This window comes from Cryptotermes secundus, unplaced genomic scaffold (assembly GCF_002891405.2).
Source record: "Cryptotermes secundus unplaced genomic scaffold, Csec_1.0 scaffold685, whole genome shotgun sequence".
NCBI classification, from domain to species: domain Eukaryota; kingdom Metazoa; phylum Arthropoda; class Insecta; order Blattodea; family Kalotermitidae; genus Cryptotermes; species Cryptotermes secundus.
Genome location: NW_019734365.1, coordinates 745,605 through 772,653, shown reverse-complemented (window position 1 = coordinate 772,653; position 27,049 = coordinate 745,605). Strand labels below are relative to the sequence as shown.

General features: G+C 39.3%; 1 protein-coding gene across 1 annotated transcript; it reads right to left on the bottom strand.

Annotated features, from left to right (window-relative positions):
- Positions 1–1,064: 1,064 nt before the first annotated feature.
- On the bottom strand, positions 1,065–13,275 carry LOC111868911 (keratin, type I cytoskeletal 9). Its single transcript, XM_023860004.2, has 2 exons — positions 12,669–13,275; positions 1,065–2,542 (listed from the first exon to the last, which is right to left on the bottom strand). Exons 1-2 carry the CDS (start codon positions 13,246–13,248, stop codon positions 2,043–2,045), a joined length of 1,080 nt encoding a protein of 359 aa, XP_023715772.1. The 5' UTR covers positions 13,249–13,275; the 3' UTR covers positions 1,065–2,042.
- Positions 13,276–27,049: the final 13,774 nt, after the last annotated feature.

Here is a 27,049-nt window from a genome sequence, read left to right as displayed (position 1 = left end):
CACAATCGCAACCTCTTACACCCCTCTCGAGTCTCATTATTTCATTCTCCTCCTTTGGCTACTACCTTAAGGTGATAGAAAAAACTGGTGTTCCCCGATCATCTGGAGATGATGCGAGATGATGCAAGCGAGAGCATCAGCTCCTGTTAGGATCACCGCTGTTAGGGCGAAGGATAGGCGCTAGACAAAAGGCATCCCCTGGGCCTAGATGTATAGGGCTGGGCATGAGACTTAACAACCTCGTCTCGGAAAATACGAGAAACCTAACGATGGATGCGGGATGAGAGAAGAATGGACATCTGTTGTAAAGGAGAAAAAGGTTCTTACATGAACGAGCGAAAAAATAAGCGAGTTCATTATTTTATAACAACTTACAATGATTAGTTATACTCCAGTCTTCAAAAATTGGTTCTCACTATACTGACGTATATTCTTTTATTGCTTTCATTTTCGATAAGAGAGAGTACTCGGGATAGAACACGAAATCTACATACTACAATACAAGGGGAACAGTAATAAGAAATTGGAAATATCGAAAATAGAAGCAAAAAGTAATATCTTTCAATATGAGCCTTTAAGTGAAGATAGGGGTACAACGTAGAATATATTGGATTTATCTCAGACAGTGAACAATGTCATACATATCGGATTTGACGGTCTCACAGCGCTATGAAGAATTCTATCTTCTGGGACATAACGCTATGTAGTCAAGTGAAAGTTAACCGTAGTTTTTGAAAACCACCTCGCCTCTGACCCCTTCTTGCTGGTTTCTTGCTTCGATTACTCTTCTACCTAAGGATAGAGGCGATATACCTCTCCGAAAAGTCAGTTGACTTTCACCGGACTACATGGCGTTATATCCTAGAAAATGCATCTCTTTAGTGCTAAACAAATTGCTAAGTGATGTATAAACTGGTGTTAAAAATCCTTGGAGGAGAGACATTTCTTCCGTCATAAATATGAAGAACATAGTACTTAGAGTGACTTGCAGTGTAAGAAAATGTAAATTATTTGACACATATTAAAAGTTATTTTATTGTGAACTTACAAAATACTTAGCTGCGAAGCTTGACGAAAAATTTTACAAATTGAAGACACTAATATTGTTGTGAACTTACAGAATAATATACCTAATTGCGAAGCTTGGTGGAATAATTTATAAACTTGAATTTCAGGAATAAACTTCATTACTTTGTTTGACTAATATTTATTATTTCATCAACGATTATTACAAATATTATATTTAATTCCGCATTTTCTGGCAGCCACGAAATTCATATGCTTAGTCACACGGTTATATAATCAAAAATACATCAGAAATACATTGAGAACAAGGAATATATTTTCTGCAACAACACGGGACTTTGAAATGAATGCATATAATTCTCTCGTCCTTTCAAGTATGCAGAGATCGTTCCACGTCCTTAAGTCCGACCAGAACATTTTCCGAAGTAGCATTCAATATATGGAAAATTGTATCCATTTTAAATCTTAAATTAGAGAAATTAAAATATTAGCGAAAGAACTTTGGGACAAACAGTCACATCCATTATCATATCCTGGCACAAAGAAGTATGTTTTTCTAGTTGTCTGTGACGAGTCACAATTTGCAAGCAAAAAGCTAAGTGATCACATCCGATCAAGGTATGGATATGTAATATGCCTTTATGTGTTGTGTTCTCCTGTGAAGGAGGAGGCCTTGCGGTGATATGATGTCTGAGAGTCGAAATGTCTAAAATATTCAGTTCCAGAAAGGAAATCTGAAACTGAGCAGACTAGAGTAGCTAAATCATGAAAGCCGAAGCATTATTTGCAGTGTATGTTATATATAAATTTTGTACTTTATAATGAAACCAACCCGACAAGTGATATCTTGAATTGATTGATCAAGTAAGCTCATGCCTCTTGAGCCCGCTTACCTACACATGACAGTAAGATTTATGTTTATTTAACATAGTCGTTCTTTATCAACAGTATAAAGTTCTGAGAATAATGCTGTAAGTGGGAAGCACTGATTTCAAATTAGATGTTATCATCATAAATTAATATCCCAGATATCCTATATGTCCTAAACCTCCTCCATAACCGCCAAAGTTACCACCTTTCTTAAATCCGCCAAACTGCTGTCCTTGATAGCCCCCATATTGCTGCTGGTGTCCTAGAGCTGCTTTCTTTCCATAGTCATCGTACGCTTTCTTCTGACCGTAGTCTGCATTATCTCCGTAGTATCCTTGATTGCTGTGTGATCCTTTGGCGCCATGCTGGTTCTCATTGGCGTACCCAGAATCGTAATGGCCTTTCTTGCCTTTTTCACCGCTAGCGAAACTACCATCTTGCTGGGCTCCTTTGTATGACGATCCACCCTGATCACCGTATGCTCCCTGTTGTCCTTGGTAATCATAGTGGCTTCCTTCGTCATTTGATTCGTCAAAGAATGTCGTTTGTTTTGAAGTCTCGTCTTTGTGGTGGAAGTTCTGATATCCCTTGGTGCTGTGGCCCTTTTTATGGTCCTGATTGCTTTTCACCTCACCCTGCTTCTTACCTGGAGATAAAATGAAACAATTACACTGCAGGATACATTCTCTTTCCATCCAATCTCTGAAGCTAGAATACTAAGTTGCCATATACAGAATAACCATTTTATCAGTTGTTTGGTATTGTTATGAAACAGTGGCGCTTACTTCGGTAAAGAGTAAATTTGCCCTTGTGCTTACGCACCAGACCTTGAAGATATATGGGGAGAGGAGATAGGCCTGTATGCATCCATGGCTTCTGTTGGAATTTAGCAGTAAGATTCACGCTCCGGTCGTTTTAATTCAAGATAAACAGCTCCCAGTACCCGTTGATACTGGCCCGGGTGGGCTCCAAAGCCGGTCTGGAAGTGTTGCAAAAGAAATCCTGACCATCCAGAGAATCAGACTGCGGTCATTGAACCAGTAATCAGTTCCTGTACTTGCTAAGCTGTACAGTCTCCTTGTACGTTGACAGAATATTGTAATTACTCGTATGTTTGAAAACAGTGTATTCAGGAAAATATATGGACCCAAGAGATAAGATAAACTACGTGGGGAATGGAATGTATTATGTAATACATAATTCCGTAATTTTACAGCTCACGTTGTGTTGAGAGGGTTGCCTAACTAAGGAAGTTACGATGGGCTGGACATGAAAGTGGGATAAGGAAAGAATAAACGAGTACAGGATTTCAGTGGGTAAACGTCTAGCCAGTTAGAAGACCAGTAAAGATAGGTATATTCTCTGGATTTTTAACGACATTGTATCATCTACAGAGGTTATAAGCATAGCGTCGAATAAGATGTGAATATGATAATGTAAGGCGGGTAAATGAGGACTTGCAAGGAGGCTATTCTGCTTCAAGACAGCTGTCCTGGCATTTGCTTAGAGCGGAGGTTTTTAAAATTTAATAAAACCTGCGCCCTTTGTTTCTCAAAATGTGGTGTCGCACCCTTCATCAAATATCACTGAAATAGGCTCGTTCTTTAAACCCGAAAAATTTATTTGTTTGCCTATTATGGTAATTGTTAAAAAGTATAAAGTTAATAAATACATACGACTGATGAAACAAAGTAGTTTCTTAATTTGTGTTTTCGATTATTTAATTTCTAAAATCTGGCATGCCTTGCACACTCAGAAAGGCCATCTCGCACCCCAAGGATGTCCCTGCGTCCCAGATTAGGAACCACTGGCCTAGAGAGACTAATGAAAATTCTACGTAAATATAGCAGGTATTATTTCCGAAATTTTAATAACCACCTTTCGAAGAATGTGTCACCGCTACGCCAACCACCACCATATGGACGAGGAGGCCGAAGGGTTATATTAGGACTGATTTTAGGAACATTGATTTTGAGATGTGAACTGAATCAAATTGGACCTCAGTAGCTTCAAACGCCGTTGTATTTTTGAGTTCTATTGCCTGAGAGTAAATAAGTAAGTTGGTTGAACAGTCAGCTGACCCGTTTCATAGTTACATGGTTCATTAGTTATGTAATTAAGCATTTAATAATTTACTAGCAAAGTGTAATAACCTTCTGTGTAATAAAAACATAGCTGCTTTATCGGTGTTAATGAACATTAACCATAGCACATGGACAGAGGGACATAAAATAATTCTCGCTCTTGTGCGACACCGGCAATCACCTGTTTACAGAAGTGTGCAAATTGTCTGTTTTCTCTTTCCATTATACCGAGTTCTATAATGATCTTCATGCGACTGTTCAAACAAAATTTCTTTGTGCCCCAGGTTGTTAGGGTTATAACGTTTATTCTAGGCTATATAACAGTGCTTTATTAACATAAAGTTGATACATTCAGAAGATGTTTCTAAATCGTGATTCTTTACCTTTTTCCAGCGCCTTGTTCTTGTAGTTTTCTCTAAATATAATATTAAAAACAGCAAAAAGTGAGTGTCATAGACGATAATCACAATAACACGCCATTAAGACATGTGAAGGAATCAGGTACAGCTCGCCGCATACTTGACTTTAGCACTATTATTTTTTTATTGCTAGTGGGGTGGGACTAAGTCCCTTGTACTGCGGCCGCTTCTGGCCTATTGTACCAGCCCCAGATGATAGGTGAGGGTGATTGTGGAGCAGTTGGTGGAATGAAGATTGGCAGGGGAAACCGAAGTACTCGGAGAAAACCTGCCCCAGCACCACTTTGTCCACCACAAATCCCACTTGACCAGACACGGGATCGAACCCAGGCCGACGCGGTGGGAAGCCGGCGACTAACCGCTTGAGCTATGGCGCGGCCCTTGACCTTGGCATTAAATGGAGGTAATGATAGATTCACTTCCGGCCGCTTCACCCATTAGGTGATATACTGGATGGGAACCAAGGTCGGGTCGGGAGCCATGGATAAGAGAAACGTCCCTTGCTTCCGCTGGGCGTGGAACCACGACGTATGTGTCGTTCAGCCTGTAGCCTAGTCTATATGCACACCGTGCTGAGATTTATAAATTAGTATAAATAAATACGTTAAATGCCACTTCAGAATTAGGAAATAGAATTATTCTCTAAAGAAATATAAATCCAAGTTCTTCGGTGCTTATATAGTCTGATAAATTTATTGAAAGCAGTTAAATTTCTACGGAGGCCCCAAATTCACTACTGGAGTAATCACAACTTTGTAATTCTTCCCTATTCATCTCGTCGCTGATTCGTCTAAGGTGCAGCCTGTGGCTTTAGAGACACAGATGTTGGTCTAGATGAAATTTAACGCAGTTCACAGAACAGTGATAAGATTGTTAATGCAGTGCTAATAGGGTAGTGTGAATTAACTTCTGTGTGGACAGCCTAAGCTGTACTCACATATCCATGTAATTGTTTGGAGCCTCCAGTCTACATATATATATATATAGTATACAAATCATCCTCATTTCACTAGCTGGCCTGTATTTTCAAGTATACCACCCGAAACAAAATTGGAAGGCTGTACTTATGGACTGCAGATACTTCCCAAATGTTTGCTTCCCTGTATTTCATACCTCAGTTTACTAGGTGTTATTTTGTTGCAGGTAAAATCTATCTCCCTAACATTATTACAGATATCACACTGGATAGAGTCACTAATTATTTTAATTTTATTTATTAGATATAAAAAAATTGGAAAATATTTAACATAGGTATAATGTTGCAGATTTTAATGATTATTTCAAGTATCAGTACTTTATAGACTACTATGAGATGGTGTTGAAATATGGACAAAAGTCGATTTCAGGTTCGCGTACAGCAGGGTTTATATTTTACCGATATGGGCCACAATTTATTTTGCCCAAGAAAGATTACTGCAAACTTCCAACACCAAACCTTATTAGAAATTCTTTCAGCAATTTCTGAGATATAACTTGCGGATAAGCAGAAGCATGGGACTCATTTCCTGCACTGCGTACAAAAAGCGAATAATATTTTTCGACGGGTTTATGCATATTTTTGCAGACTATTACCCTGCCTTTTAAATATGCTAAGTCGCTGGTTCGTAAACCTGCAGTGGATTTTCTTTCTTCGTGCACAAGCCTTTCTAACTAAAGTGCAAGCCATGCACGTTTTTGGCTTCATGCATGCAAGGCATATGTATTTTTCACGGCCAAATAACGACTTTCTTCCCATTCGGAAAGTCAGATTCATTTTGACTCAAATTTATGGTGAAATCTTTCAATATTTACACCCGACTAATTTGACTGTAACACTTATGACTGGTATTAGGTAGGTGTTCGGTTCGAATGTGGGTTGTGACCCCGGCTACCTTGACTAAGTTTTCTCCCAATTCCTCTCATTCCTTCGTGACGAATTCCTTCTAAATAGACCAAGACTGCGGCTACCAAATTATTTCAAGGTCACCCGAAGTAATTTTTCATCCTCTCCTACCACTCGACGCTACATAAGACCTCAAATTCACACAACGTCATTAAATAACCTGCAAAACAAAACAAACTCCGTGGCCTTAATCCGCAAGCGAAATATACGACCAAGCGACCGCCGCTGATCAACGAAGTTAGTGCCAACTTTAGCGGATACAGGATGTTGCGTGGTCAGCGCAACGAATCCCCACGGCCGCTAAACCTACTGTAAATCCAATAATCTCTCCGTCCTAGATAACTACAAAGCGATTCACCGTCATTGCATTGAAGAGTCCTTTAGAATGAACTGCCTTGTTATGTGGAGTGTAACTGATGTTACCTTTACGCATACAGAGGACATAGGATTATGAACTACCTTGCGCCTGCTTATATTGAACGGAAGAGTGTAGCCAGTAACACGAGCTATACTTCGCGCTTTGTAAACATTGAACAAGAACGCTCGATGTGATATACTGCACCACTCTCTTTGCCAAGTTATTATTCATTTATTGCGGGCATAAATCTACTGTAGAACTAATAAACAGCGCAGGTGTGATAATGTGTTAGGACAGGAAACATTTTACTTTTATATTCCCATATATAGCTCTGAGTTCCTTATACATAATTCTTACTCATGGAGCTCAGCCCTTCTTGAGAAGCCGTCAATTGTACAGCTACTGCAGAACTTCCTAGCATTTTATGGAACCCAAAGGTTCATTGCTGTGTTCACAAGAGTCCTACACTGGTCCCTATCCTGAGCCACATCAGTCCAATTCATGCCATCCCATCCTATTTCTCTAAGATCCATTCTAATATTGTCCACCCACCTACGCCTTGGTCTTCCCAGTGATCTCTTTACTTCTGGCTTTCCCACCAATATCCTATATGCAGTCCTTTATTCCCCCATTCGTGCTACATGCCCTGCCCACCTTTTTCTCCTTGACTTGATCATTCTAATTATACGTGGAACTGAGTACAAGTTATGAAGCTCTTCATTATGCAGTTTTCTCCAACCTCCTGTCACTTCATCTTTCTTCGGCCCAAAGATTCTCCTCAACACCGTGTTCTCAAACACCCTCAGTCTATGTTCCTCCCTTAATGTCAGAGACCAAGTTGCACACCCATACAGAAACCACAAGCAAAATTATAATTTTGTATATTCTAATTTTTATATTTTTTGACAGCAGACGAGAAGACAAAAGGTTCTGACCTGAACAGTAGCAAGCATTAGAATTCAATCTCCTCTTAATTTCATCCTGAATCAGGTTTTGATTTATTATCGTCATTCGCAAATATCTGAACTGTGCCACATTTTCAAAACATCTGTTTCCTCATGATTTTGCCCTGCATTTTTGTAACGGGACAGAAACATATACTTAGTTTTCTCTGTGTTTACTTCTAGACCAACCTCTTTACTTGCGTAAATTAAAGTTTATGTGTTTTTCTTTATAGTATATATACATATCACCCAGTAGATTCACACCATCAGCATAGACCAACAGCTGATGTGTCCCGTTAATTTCAGTCCCATCTGGTTTCCCTGGACCATCCTAATGGCATATTCTAAAGCCAATTTGAAAAGGAGTGGCGATAAAGCATCTCCTTGTCTTAGACCATTCTGGATAGGAAATTTATCGGACAAATATTTACCTCTACGGACTTTACTCTACGTTTCGTTTAAACACATTTTAATCAACCTAACTAGTTTCATGGGTATTCCAAACTCTTATCAGAATTTTGTACAATACTTCCCTCCTAACGGAATCGTAGGCTTTCTTGAAGTCTATGAATAGCTGATGTACTGTCTCATCGTATTCCCATTTTTTCTCCAGTATCTGACGAATGCAAAAGATCTGATCTGTGGTTGATCTGTTACATCGAAACCCATACTGATGATCCCCAATAATTTCATCTATATATGGACTTAACCTTGAAAGAAAAATATTGGACAAAATTTTATATGAAGTTGATAGCAGTGATGTCCCCCGATAATTACTACAATCAATTTTATCACCCTTCTTGTGAACTGGTACAATAATAGACTCCTTCCACTGATCAGGCAATTTTTCCTTATGCCAAATGGAAGTAATTAGATTGTGGATCTAAGAACGTAATATTTCGCCTCCAGCTTGAATAAGTTCTGCCGGAATTTGATCACTACCTGGCGATTTATATCGTTTCAATTTTGTGATAGCACTTTCAACTTCAAAAGGGCTAGGATCAGGTACTAACAGCTCAGCTGTATCGATTTCTGTCTGCCTAACATCACTGACCCTATGTACATTCAATAACTGAGAGAAGTAGTTCCTCCACCTATTCAAAATGTTGTGGGAATCTGCAAGCAGATCACCGTTCTTATCCTTCACTAAGTTTTTGCTAGGTTGGTAACCCCTCTTAAAGATATTTATTCCTCTATACAGCAGGAAGTTGGAGAAAACTGCATAATTAGGAGCTTCATGACTTGTACTCTTCTCCAAGTATAATTAGAATGATCAAGTCAATGAGGATGAGGTGGGCAGGTCATGTAGCACGAATGGGTGAGACGAGGAATTCGTATAGGATATTGGTGGGAAAGCCGGAAGGAAAGAGACTACTGCGAAGACCAAGGCGTAGGTGGGTGGACAATATTAAAATGGATCTCAGAAAGATAGGATGGGATGGATTGGATTGATCTGGCTCAGGATAGGGACCGCTTGAGGCCTCTTGTGAACACGGTAATGAACCTTCGGGTTCCGTAAAATGTTGGGAAATTCTTGAGTAGCTGCAGAATTGACGGCTCCTCAAGAAGGGCTCAGCTCCATGATTAGGTAAGTAATTCCTCTATACAGGTCTCTAATGTTCTTGTTCTTACTGTTCACTGCAAGGTCATCAATTTTGTCTTTCAGATATTCCCTCTTCTTGTTCCTGAAATGCCTCCTGGTTTTGAGTCTTTTATTGTTCAGATTATCCTTATTTATTTCACTTTGATTCTGTAACCATTGCAATTTGGCTTGTTTTCATTGGTCTAGTAATTCTGAGCATCCTTCATCGAATAATGGCTTATGCTTCTTCGGTTCATAATAACCTAGACTCTCTTTGGCAGACATTTTTATAGTCTCTCTAATAGTTTCCCAAGTTTTATTAACATCCACCTCAGTGTCCAAGTTTTCCAAAGCCGCAAACCTATTTGAGATTTCAACACGATACTGCTCTTTACCCTCTACCTCATTTAATTTCTTGAGATTGAACCTCTTCATAAGAACTCTGTGCGCTGTTTTTTTACTCACTGCCAGTCTATCCCTAACTTTTGCCACCACCAGGTAGTGGTCAGTATCACAATCTGCTGCCCTGAATGATCGGACATCAAGTATAATTGAATGTCGCCTCATATCTATCAATATATGGTCGATTTGATTGTGTATCTTCCCATCAGGAGATGTCCAAGTAAATGCATGAATATTACAATGTGGTAACAATGTACTTCTGACAATAAGGTTTTTGGATGTGGCAAAGTTTACTACTCTAACTCCATTATCACTTCTAATTTCATGCAAACTCTCATTCCCAATTGTTGGTTTGAAAATGTCTTCCCTCCCTACTTTGACATCGACATCTCTTAACAAAATTTTGATAGGGTATTAAGGGAATCTATCAAATACATATTCTAGTTCTTCATAGTACCTGTCCTTTATGTCATCAATTTTATCTTCTGTTGGGGCGTGAACATTCATAACAATGATATCACACCAGTGACCTTTTGTTATTATATATGATATAGTATCACTAACGAACTCTACCCTCTTAACTGCTGATACAATTCTTTTATGTACGTAAAATCCTATACCTAATTCATGATTTTCATTCTCCTTTCCATAGAAAAATGTGTAGTCTCCTGCTGGTGCGATGCCCCCTCCGCCCCATCTGACCTCCTGAACTCCCGCTAAATCTAACATATTTTAAGATTTCTTCTGCCACTGCCCTGAGCGAACCTACCCTATATAGACTTCTAACATTCCAAGTACCAAATCTCGCTTAGGTCGTTTGTCCAAGGAATCCTTCCAGGTCCGATGCTTTGTGTTCATTTTCGTAAAATTTCGTATTTTTTTTACGATGAGGAGTTGTTAGCCCCACGTCCAACCCCCAAGCCGGAGGACCACTCCTTGTTAGCTGTTCGCGACTACTTGTTCAATATATTCGCAGCTTCCCTCCGTTTCATTGTATTAAGATTTATAATTTCTTGTTGTTTTGTATGAAACTTCAACCTCCCGAAATGAGATTTTGTATTAAATTGTTGATTTAATTGTTGTGTTTGAAAACTGTATTTGAAAACAAATAAGTATTGCAACGTGCATAGTCTGTATTGCAAATAATTCAATTTGGTTTTTATGCAGACACTACTAATGAACTGCATTTTAATAATTACTACTCGTATTCATTTATCAAAATAGTATGTTATATATATGGATAAATACCGTCTTAAGTGCAACAAATTTTATTGTAAGTTTTTACTTCTTTTCCTCCTCCACACTACATGTTTCGGCCCTAAATGGCCATCATCAGGTGTGTATCACTCACGTAGCTGTTACACTGCTTGTTAAAATTTAAAATTACCAGTCTTTCTAATTGTATAAAATCTTTGTTAATCTACACGCGTAAAAAACTACAATAAAATTTGTTGCACTTAAGACGGTATTTATCCATATGTATTGTGTGAGTGTAACAGGATGCTGAAATATAATATAGTATGTTATACTTTGTCTGAAGCTTTTATAGTGAAATATTAGGATATCCTTAGATTATCGAGTAAATTAATAGTTCTTGTTACACAGTTTTGTTCAAGGTAATATCGCCCTATCAATTTTAAAAGCACTCCAAAATGTAAGACTTCGTAAAATTTTCTGCATGTATATTGAGTTTATTTGATGCCGAAATAGGCAGATATGCATAAACAGCGAGTCTCAAAGGCGTTCTAGTGTGAAACATGTTTGAATTATAGACAGTCCTCTAGACAGTTCAGGAATTAAGTGGGAAACACGAAAAAGCATACTTTCACTGACTCAATATGAAAAACTGGTTTTGCATTCCAGGGCAGACATTGTTTAATGATAACATGGCAATTGTGATATTTTTGTTTATTTAAAAACGGACAAGTCCGACCTCCGAATTGAGTCAGAATGAGACGCGAAATTAACGAGTAACTCATGTATAGCGAGGTGACATATAGATCCTTTATTTAGTTGTTTTATTTAACAACGCTATCAGTAGTCCAGTCTATACAGTATCTAATGATAGTGGAATTAGTGTTGAGGGCTTATCCCGGCATTTGGCTGGAAGGCCTAAGGAAAATAACTAAAATCTTCAGCCATAATAGCAGGTCGCCGTGGATATTTTACAGTCCTCATGCGAGGCAGAAATGCTAATGTGTACATCACTGTGTTCATTGGCACATTAATAGGAAAACAAAGACGCACAAATCGGTGTATATACACATACTTATTTCTCTAAGCATTTTCTTATTGCTAGTGGGGTGGGATTAAGTCCCTTGTACTGCGGCCACTTCTGGCCTATTGTACAAGCCCCAGATGATAGGTGAGGGTGATTGTGGAGCAATTGGTGGAATGAGGATTGGCAGGAGAAACCGAAGTACTCAGAGAAAACCTGCTCCAGCGCCACTTTGTCCACCACAAATCCCACTTGACCAGACTCGGGATCGAAACCGGGCCGCCGTCAACGACTATCCTCTTGAGCTATGACGCGGCCTCATGTCTCTAAGTAACTAGCTAACTAATTAACTCCATGAGTTGAGCTCTTCTTCTTGAGAAACTGTCAGTCGCTCAGCTGCTCAAGAATTTCCCACATTTGTATGGAACCTGAAGGCTGATTACCGTGTACACAAGAGCCCGCCACTGGTCCCTATCCTGTGCATATGAATCCAGTTCATAACACCCTATTCTATTTCTCTAACATCAATTTTACTGTTAAACCCCCACCTACTTCTAGGTCTTATTAATGACGTTTTTCCTTCTGGCTTTCTTACCCAACCCCTGTATGCATTCCTCTTCTCCCCATGAAACCTACATGTCCTGCCCATCTCGTCCTCCTTGCCTTGGTCACTCTAATTATATTTGACGAATAATATAAGTTATGAAGTTACTCATTATGCATTTTTCTCCAACCTCGTATTACTACATCCCTCTTCGGTTCAAATATTCTCCTCAGCACCCTGTTCTCAAATACTCCCAATCTGTGTTCTCCCTTCAATGCCACAGATCAAGTTTTCACTTATGTCTCACTAACAAACATTAGACCCCGGAATTGTTCTTACCAGATTGCCCGTAGTTCGAACCACCTTCGTAGGCTCCCCCTTTCTCATATTTCTTCTTTTCTCCAGCCTCGTTACCAAAGAAACCAGAAGATTGTTGATTCTGTCTCTGGGCGTCTTGAGCCCCTGAATATCCCTGGGAGTTCTGGGCTGCAGTTTGTCCCTTGTGGCCTCCTCCAGCTGCAAATCCTGCTGCTTGATTTTGCTCTCCAATGCCGGACTGCCCTTTGCTGTAACTGCTACCTCCTTGGCTCTTCTGAAGACCTCCTCCGAATCCCCCATAGCCACCATAAAGTCCACCTCCATAGCCTCCTAGAAAATCACCACCGTAGCTCCCAATAGGTCCACCACCATAATATCCCAGACCACCAACTCCTAAAAGACCTCCTTTGGGCAAGAATCCTACACCACCAATCCCATATCCTATTGGAAAACTTGATGATGTTTTTTGATCAACTTGCGGCCACGACTGTCGCAGGTAATACATGTGTGGTAGCTGGGGACTTTCTTCGGAACCTAACGCTGTGTTCATGAACAGTGATAATGAAACAATCGCAACTCGACCAATGTAACGGAAAGCCATCTCGTCTACACGTGCTGTTCAGGCCACGACAATATATTCACTGATGCTATGTGTATAACAAAGCTCACTATTTATACGAGCGTTTTGATTTCTCACTTCGTTTCATTTGTCGGTTATGAGTTTTAAAAGATTAAGACATTGTGTCTGCTGTTTCCATTGTAATTTTGACGGCCGTAAAGCGGAGGGGTTTTTTCAAAGGCAGTAACCTTGTGCGCTATGATTAGGTATTGAAAAAATTCATAATTAACCATAGATCCCGGATGTTTGGGAGTGGCAGAACAGCAGTAAAATTGTAACTAAAAGATGGAAGAATGCAGGCGGTCTTGAACAGAGCCGACGAATGAGGATTGTGTCTTACAAAATAATTATGTGACTGCTGTAGTACCTCATCAACTGTGTTGTTACTTTCTTGATTTAAACCAAGGTTGTCGAACCAGGCCTTATCGGAAGTAGGGAATAGAGAATAACGGCCTATGAATGTACATCACATCGATAATTGTTAAAATATACTAAATCTATATGTTGCATCTACTATCCATTAGTTTTACGTTTCTGATAAATTCTGCGAAGTATGATTTTTAACTTCATTTAAGAGGGATGATTACTGTGGGCCAATGAATATTGCCGGATAACGTTCTGTGTATAGATCTTATGTCCGATTTCATGGACATCCCGTGATTTGTTCTGGAGATGCAATATGAGGGTGGAAATGATGCACATAACCTCTCCATTGTGCTTACTCTTCATATGCTTTATGCAATATCCGAACTGTGCAACGTTAGGCAAATGGTGTCAGAAGTAACGTGTCAAGTGAGTTGCGCAAGAACGGCGCATTCTGTGGGGAGCGGAGAGAAACGGAAGTGCAGTGCAGAACAGATTATGTAACTACATACCACTGTAGACAGGAATACACCTTTCCTCTTTTGTTACTGCTCTGACGCATTGTCTTTTGTTAATGTTAAATGTCTTCAGTACTGTAAAATTCATTGTATTTGTCTTGGAATTTTGAACGTCATTCTACCGTGTTTTACAGTAATATATTTTCTTCAGTGTATATTTGCGTGAATGTTAGAAACTCGCGACCGTCTCTGTGGTCTAGTGGTCAGAGCTCCTGGTTACAGATCTAAAGGTCCGGGTTCGATTCCAGGCGCTATCAGATTTTCTGAGAAGTAGTGGATCTGGAATGAGGACCACTCAGCCTCGTGAGGATAACTGAGGAGCTATTTCAAGGAAATAGCGTCTCCGGTCTAGAAAACCGAAATTAACGGCCGTGGGGATTCGTTGCACTGATCACGCGACACTCTTTATCCGCTAAGTTGGCACTAACTTCGCCGACAATCGGCGGTCGCTCGGTCGGTATAATTCGCTTGAGGACTAAAACCACGGATTTTTTGTTTTTGTTCTTGCTAGAAACGCGCAAGAATATGGAACAATAAATTGTGCTAGAAACTGATCCTCACAAGGGGAGAATGCTGTGACGTGAAGGTCTATTTATAGACACGGACGGATTACTATTCCCTGTAGAGCATGTCTAGCATTATTGTCTTAGTATGGGGAATACAAGATCAGAATTATTTTAAAGCTATTATTAGCTGCCCTTGGAAACATGAGGCTGAGAAATATATCGGGCTGAGAGTCCTAATGAATAAAATCGGTGAAGTAATGACGACATGAACCGGTCACAGTTGCCGCGCGATTTGAGTCACGAACTGTTTTCGTCTGCTCAAACAGTGGGATCGTGAATTCGAAACCCACTCGAAGCATGGATGTTTGGCTGCGTGTATTCTGTTTGTGGTGTCCTGCGTAGGTAGCGGCCTTGCTGCGGGCTGATCTCCCACCCCAGGAGTCCAAGCGACTGTTTATATGATTAAGAAAGTGTAAAACAGTGGCCAAGGTTCATCATGGATTGCGAAGACCCACGGATTATTATTATTATTATTATTACAAGAAGAATGGCCTCTTCTGGGACATAGCGCCGTGGGGGCCGGTGAATGTCAATTTAAGTTTCGAAATATATGTTGCCTCCATCTTCAGGCTAGAAGAAGAAACCGAATAAGAAACCAATCTGAAGTAGGTAGCAAGCATAGCTCTGCTTCTTGTTGATTTCTTTCTTGGCTTATTCTTCGGCCCTGAAGATGGAGGCAACATATTCCTCCGAAAAATTGATTGACTTCCTACGAACTACGCGGCATTATTTTCCAGAAGATAGAACTCCTCAGCCGATCATAGTGGCAGCGCGGTCTAAGGCACGATATGTCTTCTCCCGCTAGAGCACTGGCTCGTGTGTTCGAATCCCACTCGAGGCATGCATGTCTGTGTGCGTTTATTCTGTTTTCGTTTTTGTGTGTGTAGGTAGTGGCGTTTCGAAGGGCTGATCCCCTGTCCAGGGAGTCCTACCGACTGTGTATAGGATTAAAAAACTAAAAAAGCAGCCAAGGTCGAAAGGGCCGTAAAGTCATAGAGAAGAAGAACTCTTCATAATCGCCTCTGTAAGAGCCTCAGATCTTAAAGATGTCATTTTCACGGCAATGTGATATTATTAATTTTTCAAGTTCCCGAACTGTAAGCAGTCGAATTGGTGTGTTCTTAAAATGGTTTTGGAGCCTCACGATTTGGTACTACTATAAACTACTGAGTATCAGTCTTTATAAAGCACAATTTCATAATTTAACTGTACATTTATTCGGATAATATTTGGTTCTTGCTCAGCCCACAATGAGATGGATGGATAAACGTGATGTTAGATGGTGAAATAATAATGAATATCGATTCTGGCAACAATACGCAATGAGTAAAATCGGTTTAGTGCCATTTAAGGAGTTCCAATTCTTGCGATGGACTAAAATGACCACTTTCGGACGTTGCAGTTTCTTGAGAATCTACGAATTTGAAAGTATCACTTCATGCATTGTTACCGGAGAATTAATTATACTACGCGCAGAAAGATATAGCCGTACGTCAATTGTCGCAGATGATAATACCAAAAATTAACAAAATTTCCTTCATACCGTTGTTAGATTTAGAACTACGAGCAGCAGCCTTCACAATTAATTTTTGGTTGTTTGTTCCTTTCATAAATCACTTTATCTTCGCAGTCATTTTTAATGTTAGATCCCCAAATCCATGTTACACAAATTCATCTCGTTATAGAATTCTTATTGTTAACTTAAAAAAATACATTGCCAGCATATACCACATATCACATTCAAGTGTTTAGCAATTCTGCTTCGTATTCGGGTGGTGCGGAGCTCAAATCTCGACTTGGAGACCGGCTGTGCTGAGTTAGATTTGTCTTGGTTTTCTCAGTTTCTCCAGAAAATTTCGGAATAGGTCCTCAAATTGGGCCACGATAATTTTCTTCTGCATCCTTTCCAGATTATTTTTCGCTGGTCACCCTTACAGTGAATTGCTGACAGCTTCTCTAATCTTATTATAAATGAATAAAATAAATACATTACTAATGTTATATTTTAGTGCGAGGGAGAGAAGGAGAAAAATGAGTGTATGCACTGCAAGACGGATTAAATAAATCATGAAAATAAATACAGCCGGAAATAAAGACAGTGTCTACCTCTGTTCGACTCGAAGCTCCAGTGCCAACATCTTTAGTGGTTTGTAACTATACTTGCATATACAGAGAATTTCGAGCAGTCCCTTAACGTGCAACTCCCTCCGACAAGTGAAGTAGGATAATTTGGCAGCATAAGTAAGGACATCTTCGAAGTTGACACAGGAACTGTAGGCGAATGTCCCTTCTTCACCACAATTCGGGATGGAATAACAACTACGAAGTCTTTCCCGTAATTCGGTTTAACGCCCGAAATGACATTCGGAAATAGTCACACAATGCGTATATCCGAAATAATACTAACATATGTAATGATATAAAAACGTACGAAATGAAAAGGTATCTTCAAATCAAACAACAAAGTCTAGTTTTACATAACTCACAAATGTCTGAAAACAAGTTTCGTCCTAAGTGTGCAATGTTGGATTTTACGAAAGAGGATATTGGGGAACAGCAGCTATGGGTCATGTAGTATTGTTAGAGAAGTGAAGTGAAGGACGTTTCTATAGACCGCACATATAGCGCCGATTGGAGGGACAGGAAATGCCTTGCCTACCTGCTGACCTTCCAAAAGAATCTGCTTGTTAAGCGTCTATTTTGGAAGAGAGAGAACATCAGTCTAAAGAAAGAGGTTGTGAGAGTGAGTGATATGTCTACATGCCCATCGGTGGTCGTTTGTATCAATATTGTTGAACCTTTGGATACCAGTAGTAGGTGATAAGTTAATTAGTTTCAGTTTCCCACCCTCTGGTCTTGGTTACAGCGACAGGTCTTGCTCAACCACACATACAAAACCTTATGAACGAAATATTTCTGGCCTTGCAATTTTTATCAAGCTGTCACCATTACGCAAGTCTAAAAGTCCACGTATATGCCACTTAAGGGAATTTACAAGTGTCCAAAATGAGATATTTCGAAATAAATTTGAGGTGCACTTGTAGAACTGCGGGCGCAATCTGATACGCAGATAATTGAAATTGAATGTTATCAGCAAACGTTCTCTGTGGCAGATAGGCTTGTAGTTAGAGGACATCAAGGCACTTGACGTTATCCTGTTCTGTGTCAACCTTTTGTAATTAGAAGTTTTATATGTATTGGGTAATCAAGAACAATGCTGAAGTTAATTGAAGACATAAGATGTGACAGATGAATAGTTGATATAATGAATTTCTGATACGAAGTCTAAGAGACTGTACAAAGTTTGTTCTGTTTTCGTAGTAACCCTTTCATTTGTTACTTAGCGTAAGCGGATTATACTGAACGTCGCTGTGGAGTGGTTAGCATTCCTACTTCATACCTGGAGGGTCCCGTGTTCGAATCTCGATTCGGAGATCTTCTATCCTGTCTGATGGTTTTCCTGCTTTCAGTGAGTCCCAAGCAGATGTTGGAACAGTGCTTTGTGTTAGGCGAAACCTGGTTCGTTTCCCATTCTTTCGATTTAATTTCCCTGGTCATCTTATTACTGGAACCCATAAAATCCAAGCTAGTGGTTCCCGCAAATTATTTTAGTATGAAGCTCGCTTGTCGTGAATAAAAATGTTTGAGGCTCCCAAATCTATGAAAATTATTTAAAACTTGATTAGAAATTAAAAAATAATTAGGAGCGAGCCATACCTATAACTACGAAGACTATTTATGTTACGTGTCTGCGTTTTAATGCGTCCTTTCAGGATAAAGTTTTTTTTATTGCTAGTGGGGTGGGACTAAGTCCCTTGTACTGCGGCCACTTCTGGCCTATTGTACAATCCCCAGATGATAGGTGAGGGTGATTGTGGAGCAGTTGGTGGAATAAAGATTGGCAGGGGAAGCCGAAGTACTCGAAGAAAACCTACCTCAGCGCCACTTTGTCCACCACAAGTCCCACTTGACCAGACCCGTGATCGAAACCGGGCCGCCGCGGTGGGAAGCCAGCGACTAACCGCTTGAGCTATGGCGCTGCCATGGATAAAGTTAAATCAGCATCTTTGTTATTGATCTCAGTGACCACCGGAAAATGCTTCGCAGTCGTCCTGGAAGGCGGCGGCTACCATTCTGTAAAACGCATGAAGTAGTAATTGAAAGCGCCTCTACATGACGAAATAAAGCAGCAGTGTGCGTCGGTGTTGAGCGTTGATTATTAACATGAAAGGAGACAGAGATATTGAGTAGATGCAAACACTTTGGTCAGATTTCGGTACGTGACCGTTCAAGTGACTTATATTTCTGTGAACTAACAGGCATCCTCTACAGGCTCTTGCCGAAGAAGTCGCCGAATTTACATGCTTATTTACTGAAACAGAAGTGTATGTTTCAGTAAATAACTAAGAGCCAGTCACTGTATGTTAATGGGGAGGAGAAATTCCTGCACAAGATAGTCTGGCAATGTAGTTGCAATTAATTAGTCAGTTGACTAATTAGTTGACATCTTCCTCGGCAATAGACACAGAAGTATCAACAATGGAAAACTCCAAGTCGGGTACTGGACCCTTTCGTAAGCTAATTTTATTCTTGTATGAGATTTGTTGCTCCCGGTACGAAAAAGTTTCATACTGTGCACTTCTGTGTTATATCACAGCTTATCCTGTTGGATGGATACAGACGTTTCGGAGGAACATACCGACTCCATATTTCTCGAAGTTGGAGGCAGTATGTTCCTTCGAAATTTCGGTAGCCACACTACACTACACGGTGTCATAACAGAAGACAGCTTATTCTTAACAATATGTCTAGGTCGTTTCACATTGATCTATCCCGCCATCAGAGACGGAATTGAAGAAGCAGACCTAATTCAAACCTCGTATCACATTATGTAAGGTCAATTTTAGTATTGTTCGTCATCTCTATCTTGGTTTTCAATATGGCTTCTTTCAAAGAATTTTTTCTCCAAAATATGTCCATATATTGTTCGTTCTATTTAGGCACCCACGCGGAAGACCGAAATGGAAATGAAAGGTTAATATTAGGAGGATATGTATAAACAAGTAGAAAACACATACTGGAATTACCTGGTTCTAACTCACGATAGGGTTCAAAAGAGGGCATTGGTGTTAGTGGCTGTGAATATTCTGGTAATATTGCTAGAGTTGATTGACTGCTCGGTTGCAGAAAGGAATTCATAGAAAGTGACAGCACTGATTGTCAGGAGAACAGTGTTAGTATGTTACCGGACGTGTAATTTACATAGTGTCGTTATAGCGACATGTTATTGGGCCACTAATACAAGTGAACGCCCAAATTGAGCAGAAAGTAATCTCCGCTTGCAGATAGAATACCTGACCCAATATTCACGGCGAAATCTCTCCTTAGGGTCATTATAAGAATAGTAGAATATTTTCACTAATGTTAATACAAACTTCAAGCACAATGAAATAACTTAAGATTCGTGTTGATACTCTAATTATTCTCTATGGCAGTATTCCAACATTATGAAATCTGGACCACTCGAGTAACACTTCTTGGCCCTATGGTCTATCAAATTTATTACGCTGATGCATATTATGGTGTATTTGCTCCATGCAAGAATGGTTGAGTCACAAAAACAGCCGTTTCAAAGTAATACACGCACGCAACAATGGAACAACGGGGTTTGCAACCTGCTTCTAAGCAACGGTTAGGTAAACACGTCACAAACCATCAGTGCTTAGCTATCAGGTGATTTGTGTTTCCTGTGTGGCCTGCGCTGCGCAACAATAGAACTGTGCTTTCTGTGTTATCCGTGAGGAGCCTATGTAACGAAGATCTGTTGTAGCTTAGATTATTGTAGAGTGCAGAGCACTTGAGAGTAAAAGGACAAGAATGGAGCATGTCCTTAGTGAATTGTGTAGATTAGTTGAGTACAGATTAGGACGAGGGAGTACTAAGTGATTGAAGTCAAGAAGACTTCAAAGTGATTTGAAGTGATAGTTTCTGTATTGAGATCCGTTGCTAGGAGACGACTAGTGGAAATTGAGAATCCTAATGCTTATGCTACGGTGAACTTTAAATTGTGTAAATCAGTGATAGAGATATCTGTATATTGTCTGTAGTTTAGAGTGTTTGTAAAGGAGGGTGTTAATAGGCCACGCCATAACTGAAGCGGTTAGTTGCTGGCTTTCCACCGCGGCGGCCCGGGTTCGATCCCAGGTCTGGTCAAGTGTGATTTGTGGTGGACAATGTGACGCTGAGATAGGTTTTCTCCGAGTACTTCGGTTTCCCCTGCCAATCTTCATTCCACCAATGGCTCCACAATCACCCTCACCTATCATCTGGGGCTGGTACAATAGGCCAGAAGTGGCCACAGTACAAGGGACTTGATCCCACCCCACTAGCAATAAAAGAGGTGTTAATAAATACAGTCATCCGAACTAGAACCCTTTATTTTCTTCACCCGTACCCCCATATACGTGACAGTATTCTTTCAAAAATTAAGTTTAAAAGTAATTTTTGGTTACATATTTTGTCTAGTCATGTTATGTATTAAACGTGATTTTTGTCTTTTCTGAGATACCTGAACATTTTAAAAGTTTTATTCTTAGATTCACTGTGAATGCCTGCATATGACAGATTTTTTAAATATGAAAAACATTTAAAATAAACCCCACAATGAAAAGAACTAAAGCCGAAATACAATATATATATACCAGATGCTGTAAAAAACTACATACTTACAATAGATGTCCACGAACCGACACTAAGGTATTTGGAAACCAAAAACAGTTAGCGGACCATAGGTTGGCAAACATTGCTTTGTAGCTTCTTGACTCACTCATGGAGCTGAGCCCTTCTTGAGAAGCTGCCAATTGTGCAGCTACTCAAGAACTTCCCAGGATTTTATGGAACCCGAAGGTTCATTACTGTGTTCACAAGAGCCCTCCAGCAGTCCATATCCTGAGCCAGATCAATGCATTCCATACCATCCCGTTCTATCTCCCTGAAATCCATTTTAATATTGTCCACCTACCTACGTCTTGGTCTTTCCAGTGGTCTCCTTCCTTCCGGCTTTCCCACCAATATCCTATATGTATTTCTCCTCTCCCCAAGTGTGCTACATGTCCTGCCAATCTCATCCTCTTTGACTTGATCGTTCAAATTATACTTGGAGAAGCGTACAAGTTATGAAGCTCTTCATTATGCAGTTTTCTATAACCTCCTGTCACTTCATCCCTCGTCGGTCCAAATGTTCTCCTCAACACCCTGTTCTCAAACACCCTGAGAATATTCGATTCATTACAGTAAGATTATGTTGCGTGAAGTACTACATTTCGTACACACAACGGCTATGGAGTTGCATAAACACCCGTTTTGAGATGACTGGCTTTCATTTATAGACAGATATTTTCATTTTCGATGTTATTGCTCTGTAGACACACCAGCTCAGATGCATTACGCATGTAACAATTTATTACAATAATGCACTCTTTAGCACCCATTACAACCATCACCACCCTCTACCTCACACCAACTTCCATAAGCCCAAGCTTGAGTGCTGCGTGTATCTGTCAGTCAGNTACCCTGAAGATGGAGGCGATACGTTCCTCCGAAACGTCGATTAACATCACATATACACGGTGCCAAATCCCAGAAGACTGCTTTCTACAAATTAACCACTTTTCTTTATACTCTGTATGAACATCATGGCACCTGAAACCTCCTATCTTCATATTAGGTTTTAAATTTTTGTGGCTAATAATATCAACATGGCCATCGTGCGAAATTTTGAGATGGTAGCAACATTAGCCCCACTGAACACAGAATATGCAAGCCTTTTGTGGATATAAGACATTTTAAAGGTACCAATCTATTTAAGAAACGTTTTATGAAAACGGAAAGTATCAAGATAGAGGCTACGCTAACTACTTGTACAAGTGCCTTTGAAACCCATAGTGTTCAGTAAGTTGGAACCCTAAAATGTACCATGCCAAATGTGAATCATTATAATACTAGTCTTTAAAATAACCTAACGTCTTCGTCATCATCATCATCACATCATCACAATCAAGAACATTAAAGGTTAAATTATTGGTCTAATTCTGTTACAGGGATTGAAACTTCTTCGTCAGTTTATCGGAAGCTTCTTTCATAATACTAGTATTATTAATCATTCAACCTAATCTAATTAATCGCATATGTTTACCGCATTTGCTTTCTTTGATACAGAAATAGGTATAATTAACTTCATTCTGCCTTCTTAACGAAATCAAATTAATCAGATTTACTTATCGCTAAACAAGGCAGACCAATTTGTTCAATTAGCGATGATAATATAGGACTTTCGAATCGATAAGAAGTATGATTTGTTAATGACATAGCAACAGAATCAATGATAACATAATCCCTGTCTTTTATGTGATAAATATCGGAAGCAAATAGATCTTTATTGCTTCCAGTTTACTTTCGTGTGTAACAATGGATATTTTGCAATGTTTGTAGGGTGAATTTTGTACTACTTACAGTATTTCATAGCGTATGTATATCTTTTACACTGCGTGCTTGAAATAAAATTAATTTAAGAAACATGCAATTGGGAGGTTATAACATTCGTACGTTTCATCTCCAAAACTCTTCAGCGGACTTCTATTAAATTTGGCATTGATACCCAAACTAAACGTTGTGTAATGGTTTTAAACTCTGTCCACGTCAGTCCGATTTATCGCTTATATTTCATGTATTTTAGATTAATCTCTTCCATTTTTTAACAAAAGAAACCCAATGTGTAAAAATTCAGAGGTACATGAGGGAATAATGAAACTCACTGGTATGTATAATTTATACGTGGCAATAATACTTTCTTGTTTCATATAATACTTGTAAAATTCACGGAATATAATTACGCAGTATGTCATCTGCGCCGTTGATTAGCTGTTACCAAGGTGCCTAAAATAAATTTGTGTTTATAGGAAATAAACAAGATAAAAACCAATGATTGATATAAAGTAGCAAAGAACACTGTACTTTACAACTTCTTACTCTTGCTGAATTAGCATAAGATTTTATTTAACAAAACAAGAATACGATTGCATATTTTTGCTTGGAACTGATATAGCGTTATGAAACTGTCGTGACGTGGGTGTTAACTGACTGACCAAGTAACTAAATGGAACAGATCCTTTCTTGGAGAGCTAATAGTTAATCAGTTAGACAAGAAATTCCCATCATTTTATGGAAATCGAACGTCCATTTCTATATTCACAAGATATTGTCATTGATCCTACTCTGAGCCAGTTGAATCCAGTCCACACCCTCCCATACTATATCTTAAAAATCCATTTTAATATTATTATTTAATCTACGTCTAGGTCTTCCAATGGCCTAGGTATCACAGTATCATATAATGGTAATATATCTTCTTTTGTACGTGGTGGTGAAATTTGGCTTCTCACTCTAGAGTAGGAAAATAGCTGAAGCGAAAGTTTAAAACATGCAGAAAGAGATACGTAGACTAGTAACAGGGGCATGAAGAGAATATGTAACGAGACGGTTCATAAGTTGTGAACTTCAGCTGTCATAGAGAGTGCGAGAGGGGGGGGGGGCACATATTTCCGCGTGGACCTTTCAGTTCCATAAAAGCTGTGGAAATTCTTTTATCATCTGTTCGACCATCAGCTTCCTAAGAAGAACTCTGCTCCAAGGAGCCTTGAGGTACGAGTATATAAGCACATTATATACATCTATTAACATATTTAACATATAAAATGTAAATATCCTTTACATTATGACAAATGACTTAATACTGCAGACAGTGACTCTGACAAAAGACAGATCCGTCCTCTCGTCAGAGAGGGCGCCCGACAAAAGCAAGACAGAAACTGTCAAACATTAATAAATATCTAGCCATAAGCCCCAGATTGGGCTCGAATTCGTTCATCGAATGCTGACGTAGACTCCCAATATAGACTGTCGTTTACATTTGTTCGTTTGTTCCGAAAGTTAAATATTCGCCGGAAAAATGGGGTAACGAAGAATATATTCATTTTAAGTTATTCATGCAAAGAACGCACAAAAACGAGGAACTAGTTGAACATTGAATATCTTCCGATTAGCAAGTCAGTTATTTAAGTCAATCGCCTTTCTTTAAGAAAGATGTATCATATAGCCGTAAGTACTTATGTTTTTCGGCGTTTAACATCAGTTGGAGTAAATATGAAATAACAGACTACTAACTGATATTTTTATAATAGCTACTTAAAATACTATCATAAGATATGTCTATAAATATTCTTCTGGTCTAGATAAACAGCAGTCACAAACTGAATAGATTGAGAGAGTACTTAATATGGGTAAAGGGTAAAGTTATTCCTATTAGAGCCCGCGAAGGCCCATAGGGTTGTGAGAGGTTGAGGTTCCCACATCTTCTAGACAATCGGCTCACAGATGGCGGTAAGGTTGTCAGCATTACGCGCCGGCCTCATTTTACCCGCTAGGAAGATTCGCTGGTAGTCAATTCTGTTAAAGGCCGAGTCGACTCCAGGGCCATAGAGCAAGTGGAAGGATTAGGTAAATTGAAAAAAAGAAAATCCACCTCATCGGGACTAGAACCCGCAACCTTCCAGATTTGCAGCATAGAGCCTCAAACTACTACGCTACCGCGTAACCCACTTAATATGGGTAGGTCACCTTAAACATGCATTATACATATGAAGAGCGATTGTCGAAGCCTTTCACAAGCATTGAGGGTTCGAACTCTGAAAAAAAAATACGCGAATTTATATCTCACGAACATAGGAGGCGCCAGAATATTTTTTTCCCCCGACGGAAGCCAATTTTTCAAGGAGAAGCAACTGGAAAATTTTCTTTCACATTTAAGCCGATTAAGGCTATTTTTAATGATCGCCCTAGCGCATTCAAGGGGATGAATATGTTGCTTAAATACTTCTAATGTTTATTATTAGTATTTAGTACAAATCCTTTTTTCTTCAATCTTAATTTCTTTCCAAAAATACAAGGGGAACAGACGACTAGATTGTCCTCCCTCGGGGCCCATGCCTGCGAGTGAGATATCCAGTACAACAGAAACTACTCTCGTCTCTTATCAGTTTCAAGACAAGCAGGGAATTGTTGAAGGGAAGTTTTGGTGAAAATACAGTAAAACCAGGGAGGAAAGTGAACACACCCTTCCACAAGAAAATTACCAGGTTCGTTATTTGCGAGAAAATATACGCTTAATTTCCCTATGCCAGAGTGCTGTCGTCATGCTTGATGAATATAAATATCCATTACACGACGTCCGTTAACTGATAGCCACAGTATAAGGTTCAGCAGTTTTTCATAAGGACCAATTTGAATATGAAATATTTTCCCACATTCATTAAGTGGAATGGCGATTCTAAACTTTCTTCAAGAGTTTCTGACAGTCACTTCATATTTGACTTCTGTGCCAATAATCAGACTAGCGTTATTAGTAACTTACTCAAAGGGCTTGAACATTAATTAAAATTTTAAAAGAGAAATAAGAAATTACATTTAATTTTTAAACCACTGACTGATAAGTGTCGTGTATTATAAATACATGTGATTTACTTCTTAGAAAAAGAGAAGAAACAATTAGATTTTATGTCACAGAAATATTTCTACCTCCCACATCCAAACTTTCATTTCTCCTTTTTCCCTTCTTTTTCTTCTTTCGTCCGTTCTTTCATAATATTTTCATAATCTTTTACTTATTTTTCCTTCTCTCTTTAATTTTGTATTTGTTACTTCTTTTGAATCCGTCTTTCTAGCTATCTTCTTTGTTAATTTCTGTTCCTATTACTGGTTTAATTACAGATGTGAAAGGAGGACCTACGATGATAAAGAGTTTATAGAGGCCATGTGTTGTGAGTGAAGGTCTTGACTTGGAGGATCAACTTCCAGGCTTAAGTCTCTCTGTGGTATATCTTTTTACTGAGCAGGGATAAGTCCGGCAGTACAGGGTCTAGGCTATGGACTGAATGACCCGGGTTAGATTCCTGGCAGAAGAAAAGTTTTTTCTCTTGTCCACAGCAGCCACATTGTTTGAAGGTCCAGCCTAGCGTCCTATCCATTGGATATGGGGTACTATCCTCGAGTATAAAATGGTAGGAGAGTGAGGCTAGCCAATTAAACCCATCTAGTGGCAAGGTTATGAATGGTGGAGTTATACCTCCATTCCCAAATATGCCTTCATCGCATTATGCTTAGTCATATAATTATGTACAGGGGTAACTCTACCTTATCACATTTTATGTCTCACAACTTCAACGCAGCTGAAGGATGGTCTGAATATTTGCTTGCATCGAAGGAACAAGAAAGGTACTGTTC